Consider the following 10,212-nt stretch of genomic DNA (forward strand, 5'->3'; position numbering starts at 1 on the left):
AAATCAATGTGAGGCTATATCTCCGTAACAGTTTGTCATATTGACACCAAACTTGGTGTGTGTTATAACAAGCATGACCTGAGCCTACCTGCAGTGTTTCGGTGCAGTGCCCCTAGTGGTCAGGAGATACGAAAAATGGCTATTTTTCTTTATAACGTCTGAATGATTTGTCCAAAAATCACAAAACTGGTCTCTTTAGATTCGGTGTGTCATACCGAGTCGAACCATATCCAATTTTCCCATGTCAGCCATTTTGGGTGTCGGCCATTTTGAATTTAGCTTTAAAATGCTGTATCTTGAGAACGGATTAGCGTATCGTTTCGACATTAATTACAAAAATGTTCGGCACCATGCCCTGAATGTACATAAAAATTTTGGGGCCAGCGCCACCTTGTGGTCAAAAGTTATAACGAAATTTCAAAAAATGCTAATAACTTTTGCGTACATTAGCCTATTGAAATGAAACTGATTTTGATAGATTCCTTCGGTCATGCTGAGAACACCGATACCAATTTTGCCAATTTTGGCTGAACTTCCTGTCCGCCATTTTGATTCATGTTGAAAACCTACTTTTTCGAACTCCTCCTAGACCGTTAGTCCAATTTTCACCAAATTTGACTCAGATCATCTTCAGACCATGCTGACAAAAAGTTATGGATTTTGTGTCGATACACGAAACCGTTTTCGTTTAGCGCATCAACGAATTTACTGGAAAGATGCCAAATTGCATCCGAGTCTGTATCTCTGCAAAGCTTTGACATATTGACACCAAATTTTATATGTGCTATTGTCACCACACTCTGACCAAGCCACATCAATTTGGTAACAGTGCCACCTATGGGTCAGAAGTAATACGCCATTCACTAAACATTAATAATGAAATTTACAAAAATGCTAATAACTTCTGTTTACATTAGCCTATTGGAATGAAACTGATGCCAATAGATTCCTTGGGTCAAGTCGAGAACATTGATACCCATTATGCCGAAATTGGCCAAACTTCCTGTCCGCCATTTTGATTAATGTACAAAACCTACTTTTTCGAACTCCTCCCAGACTGTTAGTCCGATCTTCACCAAATTTGACTCAGATCATCTTCAGACTATGCTGGCAAAAAGTTATGAATTTCGTGTCGATATACGAAACCGTTTTCGTTTAGCGCATCAACAAATTTGCTGGAAAGATGCCAAACTACATCTGAGGCTGTATCTCTGCAAAGCTTTGACATAATGACGGCAAACTTTGTGTGTGTCATTGTCATTTCACACAGAACACGTCACATCAATTTGAAAACAGCACCACCTGTTGGTCAAAAGTGATAAGCCATTAAATTTTATTACGATTGGTTGTATTTATGATTTTTCAGCCATTTCAACTGATATTATCCTAAAATGGCTTAAGTTACTCACTGTTGTAGTCGGTCTGCTGCTCCTTGCCATGCTTAACTCCTCATTCTGCCTCTTTTGTGCTTGGCCCCGCAATTGCTGCTTGCAGCTATATTTAGCTGCGGTGGCACCTATTTATTTTTCTTATCATCACCGAAAATTCTTCTTCTTCTTCTTCTTCTTCTTCTTCTTCTTTGTATCTTCTTCTTCTTCTTCTTCTTCTTCCTCTATGTCTATGGCAGCCCATAGAACCGCTTGCGGGAAAGTTGTATAATTTTGCACACTGATAGAGGACAGTCCCAACATTAACCATAGCAAGTTTGGAGTCTCTAACTCAAACTCTCTAGCGCCACCACTTGTCCAAACTTTCAAAAGATTTATGCTAATAACGTTTGAACCGTAAGCCACACAACAAAAATTCTTTTTTTCCTCTGATTCCTTGGCTTATGCCGAGTTGAATGGACACCAAAATTCAAAAATCGTAAGGTTTAGTTTTTTCGCTATTCTCAATTGTTCGTAAAACCTACTTTTTCGAACTCGTCCTAGGCCGTTGCACCGATTGTCACAAAAATTGATCCAGATCATCTTCAGACCATGCTGGCAAAAAGTTATGGAATTCAAGTCGATTCGTCCAGCCGTTCACGAATAACACGCGAAAGAATTCTACGAAAAGCTAGCAAAAATCAATGTGAGGCTATATCTCCGTAACAGTTTGTCATATTGACACCAAACTTGGTGTGTGTTATAACAAGCATGACCTGAGCCTACCTGCAGTGTTTCGGTGCAGTGCCCCCTAGTGGTCAGGAGATACGAAAAATGGCTATTTTTCTTTATAACGTCTGAATGATTTGTCCAAAAATCACAAAACTGGTCTCTTTAGATTCGGTGTGTCATACCGAGTCGAACCATATCCAATTTTCCCATGTCAGCCATTTTGGGTGTCGGCCATTTTGAATTTAGCTTTAAAATGCTGTATCTTGAGAACGGATTAGCGTATCGTTTCGACATTAATTACAAAAATGTTCGGCACCATGCCCTGAATGTACATAAAAATTTTGGGGCCAGCGCCACCTTGTGGTCAAAAGTTATAACGAAATTTCAAAAAATGCTAATAACTTTTGCGTACATTAGCCTATTGAAATGAAACTGATTTTGATAGATTCCTTCGGTCATGCTGAGAACACCGATACCAATTTTGCCAATTTTGGCTGAACTTCCTGTCCGCCATTTTGATTCATGTTGAAAACCTACTTTTTCGAACTCCTCCTAGACCGTTAGTCCAATTTTCACCAAATTTGACTCAGATCATCTTCAGACCATGCTGACAAAAAGTTATGGATTTTGTGTCGATACACGAAACCGTTTTCGTTTAGCGCATCAACGAATTTACTGGAAAGATGCCAAATTGCATCCGAGTCTGTATCTCTGCAAAGCTTTGACATATTGACACCAAATTTTATATGTGCTATTGTCACCACACTCTGACCAAGCCACATCAATTTGGTAACAGTGCCACCTATGGGTCAGAAGTAATACGCCATTCACTAAACATTAATAATGAAATTTACAAAAATGCTAATAACTTCTGTTTACATTAGCCTATTGGAATGAAACTGATGCCAATAGATTCCTTGGGTCAAGTCGAGAACATTGATACCCATTATGCCGAAATTGGCCAAACTTCCTGTCCGCCATTTTGATTAATGTACAAAACCTACTTTTTCGAACTCCTCCCAGACTGTTAGTCCGATCTTCACCAAATTTGACTCAGATCATCTTCAGACTATGCTGGCAAAAAGTTATGAATTTCGTGTCGATATACGAAACCGTTTTCGTTTAGCGCATCAACAAATTTGCTGGAAAGATGCCAAACTACATCGAGGCTGTATCTCTGCAAAGCTTTGACATAATGACGGCAAACTTTGTGTGTGTCATTGTCATTTCACACAGAACACGTCACATCAATTTGAAAACAGCACCACCTGTTGGTCAAAAGTGATAAGCCATTAAATTTTATTACGATTGGTTGTATTTATGATTTTTCAGCCATTTCAACTGATATTATCCTAAAATGGCTTAAGTTACTCACTGTTGTAGTCGGTCTGCTGCTCCTTGCCATGCTTAACTCCTCATTCTGCCTCTTTTGTGGTTAGTGTACATAAATTAAAGCAGCGCATTAATATGGTACGGTGATTAACCTGACTTAGAACTACCTGTGCATTAAATGGTCCACAGCCCAGCAAAGAGAGTGTGTGTGTGTGTGTACTTGTTTTTGCTACATAGTGGGGACCAAATGTCCCTACAAGGACAGTAAAACCTGAAGTTTTTGACATTGTTAAAAAATTATTAAAAATAGTAAATCATGTTTATCTGAAAGTGTAACGATGCAAACATGTTTTCTGTGAGGGCTAGGTTTAGGGTTAGGGTTGGGTTAGGGGATAGACAATATCATTTGGTCAGTATAAAATCTATAGAAGTCTATGGAAAGTCCCCACAATTCACAAAAACAAACGTGTGTGTGTGTGTGTGTGTGTTCACTACGTTCTGAATTAACTGGTGCTCCCAAAAGTTCTGTCTTTCATGGTTTTATGTCAAGTTACAGACGTTTAACTTGACGCTACATTGCATTACTTTGAAGCGCAGCGGAGTGAAGTGAAGGTTGGCACCTATACCTTGGGTTTGTTGTTTGTAGGAAAGCATGGCAGGTCTTAAAGATAAAGAGAAACACTCAGGACAGTACAACACACATGAACAGGTGCGTGAATTGATGGAGCAACAGAAAGCTTTCTATAAAACACTGCTGCAACAACAAGAAAGCAACTTTAAAGTTTGCATGTACACCTTTATGGAAACAACGTGCATCAGAATGGACGCTATCGTGAAAGAGCTGCAGGAGTTAAAAGTTAGTCTCCAATTTACACAAATGGAGGTGGACGATTTAAAAGCGCCAAGTGTAAGTTTGTCGTCTAATTGTAAACTAAATGAAGATGACATACATAAACTGGCGGAATTTAATGTTGGTAATAGATGAGAAAACAGATTTTTTAGATGCCCAGACCAGATGACAGAATGTGATCATTGATGGAATTCCTGAAGCTGAGAATTAAAAGGGGTCAGACTCAGAAGAGAAAGTGCTAGCTCACTTTAAGAATAAACTGGACCTGGACCACACACACCATCGGTGTACAGAAAGTTCAACGAGTTGGAACCCGGAGTCTGCCTCGCCCAATAATGGTGTCGTTTTTAAGAATCAAGGACAGAGATCGAGTGATGGCCAACGTGAGAAAGCTAAAGGCTTATAATATTTTTATAAACAATGACTTTCCTGAATCGGTTCAAAAGAGGAGAAAATAACTGATTTCTAAAATGAAAGCTGCAAGACAAAGAGGGGACATTGCTTTTTTTAAGGTATGATAAACTCATTACGGCAAGTAAAAGAAGAACATGGGAGGATTTGATAATGATCAAGGTGTGTTGCAATCTGCCTTATATTGGATGTCTACTGCTGTTTTATTGGCAAAAAAGTAAAGTTTGCTCATTTGAATATTTGTAGTTTGAGGAACAAAGTACATGAAGTTGCCGATTTGTTGCTGTCAAACACAATTAATATTTTTGCTATATCTGAAACTCATTTGGATGAGACCTTTGATGATAATGCAGTGTCTATAAGTGGATATAATTTGATACAGAAGGGATATAAATAAGTATGGTGGAGATGTTGCTTTTTATGCGCAGAATCACATTTTTTAAAAGTAAGGGATGATATTATATGTAATGAATTAGAGGTTTTATGGCTGCAAGTTAACTTACCTCATGTCAAGCCAGGATGTAGTTATAGGCCACCAGGTTTAGATAAATATTTAGAAGACATGGTTAAGATGCTGAATAAGGTATGTGAAATGAATATAGAAATTGTTTATAATATAGAATAAATTGGTAAATGTAATAGATGCAGATGGTTAGACAACCAATGAGAATAAGCATAAATAAGGGCAAGTCCACATCATCTTGTATAGATCACATTTACTTGAGTGATGAAGATTTGTATACAACAGCGATATCAGTCCAAGTAGGTTGTAGTGATCACAATATAGTTGTGATTGCAAGGAAAAACTAAATATCCAAAGCTAAGCAAAGAATTGTGTATAAAAGGTCATATAGGAAGTTTTCCCAGGAAGCTTTCTTGGGAATATAAAGTGGTCAGAGATTTATGACGTTGAAGAACTAAATGATTCACTTGAATTATTTATTAGAAAATATCAGTCAGTTATTGATAATCATGCGCCTATTAAGAAATTACTTATAAAGGATTGTAGAGTATCCTGGATTGATAGTGAATTAAAGGATTATATGGCTCAGAGAGATGAGGCGATGAGAACAGCAAAAAAAAAAAAAACAAAACAAAAAAAAAAAAAACAAACAAACAAAAAAAAAAAACTGGTAGTATAATGGATAGATAGAAATATTGTAAACTGAGAAACTATGTTACAAGTCTTAATAAAAAGAAAAGGCTAAGAAAAGGCTAATAAAATCTGTAATGACAAACAACCAGGGATAGATAATATAGATGATAATCTGATCTGATTAGCCATAGATTATGTGTCTGGTCCAATACATCATATTTTTAATATGAGTCTCAAGCAATCAATACTTCCACAGGCCTGGAAGGAAGCTAAAATTATGCCTTTGTCTAAAGTTAGAAAAATACAATATAGTGGCTCTAATAGCCACCCAGTGAGTGTTACAAGTGTTAAGTAAGATCTTAGAGAAGGCAGTATTTCATGAAATACAAGATTATGTATCACAGAATAATCTGATCAAATTATCAACATGCTTTTAGAAAAGGACACTCCACAAGTACAGCTTTAGCACAAATGACAGATGATTGGTATCGAGAGTTGGATTAAAAAAAAGATATGTAGAGCAGTCTTATTAGATTTTACAGCTGCATTTGACCTTATAGATCATAAGCATCTTTTGGAAAAATGTGAGTGTTATAGATTTAGACTGTCAGTAATTGTTTGCATTGAAAGTTATTTGGATAAGAGATCACAGAGAGTTTTTTTTTTTTTTTTTTTTTTTTTTTTTTTTTTTTTTTTAATTAAAAGTTATTCGGATAGAAGGGAAATTGAATGTGGAATTCCACAAGGGAGCTGCCTAGGACCATTGTCGTATTCCATTTTTACAAATGATTTATATCTGGTGTTAAAAAGTGCTAACTTAACAGTTTATGCATCTGCACAAACATCGACTGAATTGATGGCTATTTTGAATGAGGAGTTGGAGAGTATAAAAAAAAAAAAAGTGGATTTTAGAAAACAAGCTCAAACTAGAAACATCTAAAACAAAGAGTATAGTATTTTGGTATAATTATTTTCTACAGTCCGAGCCAAAGTTAAAATTAATATATATATATATATATATATATATATATATATAATCACTTATTCAGCAAGTTAAGGAAATTAATTATTTATTATTAAATATTTTTGGGTATCACTCTGGATAATAAACTGTCATGGTCAAAGCACATTGAGAAAACAGTGAAAAAAATGGGAAGGGTGGTAGCTGTAGTAAGGAGATGTAGACAATATTTTACGTTTGATATAATGAAAATTATATTGGATACTCTTTTTTTCTCACAGCTAGACTATTGTCAGATAATATGGGCCAATGCTGCAAAAAGATTTGAGGAAACTCCAGTTAGCACAAAATAAGGCAGCGAGATTAATCCTCCAGTGTCCGTATGGTACAAATATTAATAGTATGCCTTTTGATCTTAAATGGCTAAGAGTGGAAGACAGGATGATTACTGCAATACTGTTATTAACAGGAAGGTTTTACAGTTTAAAACTCCATTGGATCAGTAAAATCAATTACAATCCAGTGTTCAGTTACATGAATATGCAACTAGATGAGCAACAGAGGGTAGATTTTTACTCCCCAAACTAAGCAAAAACGAATTTTCTTAAACATACAGTAACATTTAGGGCAATGAAATCATGGAATCTTTTACCATTGCCATTAATATAGGATAAAAGGCAGGTAAAGGAATTCACCTTGGAATTCTGTACTTAAAGAAGTTTGGGGTATAGGAATTAATTGAATGAGCAATTAGTTATATATATATATATATATATATATATATATATTAGGTGTTTTAGATATTAAAAATGTGGAAGAAATGTTTATGGAGATGGTCTGGAATGTATTTAATTGTTATTTTTTCTTTACTTAGTTTTTTAACGTATGAAATGTATGAATGTTAAGTGTTGTGTGGAACCCAGGAAGACAAGCAATGCTTTAGGGCATAGCTAATGGGGATTTGAATAAATAAACAAACAAACAAACAAAAAAGGTTTTACTGCATACCTGCCAGCCAATCAGAACCCAGTATTTAGACAGACCATGGAATAAATGGTTTTAATCCATACTTGCCAGCCAATCAGAATCAAGTATTCAGATAGACCATGGAAAGATAATATATCATTACTATATAATTCTTTAGAAAAACAATAATGTATAATAACATTTTTTTAATTAAAAAAAAAAAACTAAATGAATGTGTTTTCTAAAAAAAATTAGTAGCAAAGAAATATTTTAATTTTATCTGAGAAAAACGGAAGTTAAAACAACTTTATACATAACATTCCCTTTTAATTTTAAATTTGCCTGGAATGCAAATGCTCTGCGAATATCTTGACCACATGATCAGGGATTGCCAGCTCTTCCTCACCCCATTCCCTGTGCTTTTTCACTCTCCAGATTGTCCAGAAGGTCAGACGCCAGCATCCCACTGCTGCACAGAAAGCTGGGCTCTGAGCTCTTATGAAGTTGTGGTGTAAACAAGAAAGTGTCTAAGATCACTTCAGTGCTGAAGAGGACCAAAAAAGAACCAGATTCTCTTTTGAGTTAACTATGTGTGAACACCATAATGACTGAGGTCACTTTTGGCTGCTTCCCTCTCTGGGTTACTTGTGAACTGGGTTTAATTATTTTAAAACAGACTATGTAAAAAACCCAAAGATATTATACTGATTCAAAAGACTTTAATATACAGCATTAAAAAAAGTCATAGGCCTAATTTTGTAGTATTCTTATGTTCCAATCATCCTAATTGCATGAAAAATAGATCTTAAAAAAAAAAAAGATGACAGATTTTGAACTATACTTAAGTGAACTAATAAATGGATTAACAAATTAATTAGCACACCATGATGCATTTGGGTTCCACAAAAAAAGGCATGAAAACAAAGACATTCCTGCCATCTAGACAACAATAGTGAGGATCACGCCCACCCCAGCACAAAACACACTGGAGTCGATGCATAACCTCCCAGATGGTGAATAATTGCTCATCAACAACTTACACAGCAGAGGGGTGTAAAAGGATAGCTACACATCTGTCTTTCCCAGATGATTATGGTGGAGCTCGGCCAGGAAGAACAAGGGACGTGAACTCATTTAAAGTGCGCCCAAGGAGAACAAAGCAAAAGAACAACTCCTATGGCTGTGAAAGAGAGAAACTGAGAGTCAAGTCACTAACAATGACCTATTGTTTGATCTGGTCATCCGTGACGCTACCCATCGTAAATTCCGCAGATTTCCAAATGTAATCGCGACCGTATATTGTTATATTAAAAGGGGAAACGGCGGATCGCCACATGTTATGGGTTTGTTTTCGTAATTTTAAACATCTGTTTACAGAGTTTACGTGCAGCGGGAAAACACAGCAAAACATAACTATAAAACGCGATTAAGTCAATTGTCGCTACTGCGAGAATCAAGCAAAAATAGTCGTTGTGGAAGTTTCCATTTATTTATTTATTTTTGTTTGTTGTGTGTGTGTGTGTGTGTGTGTGTGTCAAATGACTCTTCCCCAAGCTGTAAAATCGTTCACAAGATTTACAATTGAACACCAGTAATTATATTCTAACATGCAATGACACGATCACCATATTTTTAACAACATACATTTCTCTCAAATTCATTACAGCCCACACTGGGCTTCTTACCAGACTTGAGGGTGGAGATGCAGCTCCAGTCTGTCTCGATCTCCCTGCATGACTCCCATAGCGACAGCGCATAGCCATCCGCCGTCACCCACGCGGGGCTCAGCAGCGCGACAATGTCCAAGCAAAGTGCGAGAAACACGCAAAGAAGAGCGATCAGTTTGAACGGCCGGAACAGGTATACTTCGTTCACGGACATTTTCTCATACGAGACTGTTTCGGGTCTCGCGTACTCGCGTTACGATAGGGAGTACCAGGACGCGGCAGCGATGTAGCGTTGATAATTCAGCAGTTAAAGTTTGTCCGTTTTTGAAGAGCTGAGCTCTGCGTGCAGATGACACTTTCCTGAGCACTTAAAGCTCTGCAAACAGAGGAATGCGCCACCCAACGACCAGTGGAAAAAAACACAAACATAATGGGTGGAGGTGGATGTCAATTCAAGGGAAACGCGTAGCTATGGTTTATCCGTATGTATGTCTCATAGTTTTAGACCACGACTACATTTCAATAACAAGACTAGGCTACAATGTTTTGAGTCAGATGCACAAAGTTTGTTTCACTGAATAAACCTAGAATAATAATTTGGTAAATTTTGTCGTCCAAATGTAATTTTTAAGTCTTCAATATATATATTTGAAGACTTAAAAATGACATTTTTACATTTGGACAAGATATATATATATTTTTTTTTTTTTTAATTTATATATTTTTTTTTTTTATTGGCAATATTTGATGCAATTTCAATGTTAGACCAGGCCTGGCTCCAGAATCAAATCAGTGAGGGTGTTTCGTAAATTAGCATGTGACATGTGGCC

At 36.4% G+C, this 10,212-nt stretch overlaps 1 protein-coding gene across 1 annotated transcript in view; it reads right to left on the minus strand.

Annotated features, from left to right (window-relative positions):
- The window catches only part of LOC127165735 (transmembrane protein 47-like), a 54,969-nt gene extending 45,198 nt beyond the window's left edge, over nt 1–9,771 (minus strand). Inside the window, exon 1 of the mRNA XM_051110619.1 lies at nt 9,401–9,771. Coding sequence (XP_050966576.1) covers nt 9,401–9,596 — 196 coding nt within the window. The 5' untranslated portion in view covers nt 9,597–9,771. The remainder of the gene's footprint in view (nt 1–9,400) is intronic.
- Nucleotides 9,772–10,212: the final 441 nt, after the last annotated feature.

The sequence above is a fragment of the Labeo rohita genome, chromosome 5, assembly GCF_022985175.1.
Source record: "Labeo rohita strain BAU-BD-2019 chromosome 5, IGBB_LRoh.1.0, whole genome shotgun sequence".
Classification (NCBI taxonomy): domain Eukaryota; kingdom Metazoa; phylum Chordata; class Actinopteri; order Cypriniformes; family Cyprinidae; genus Labeo; species Labeo rohita.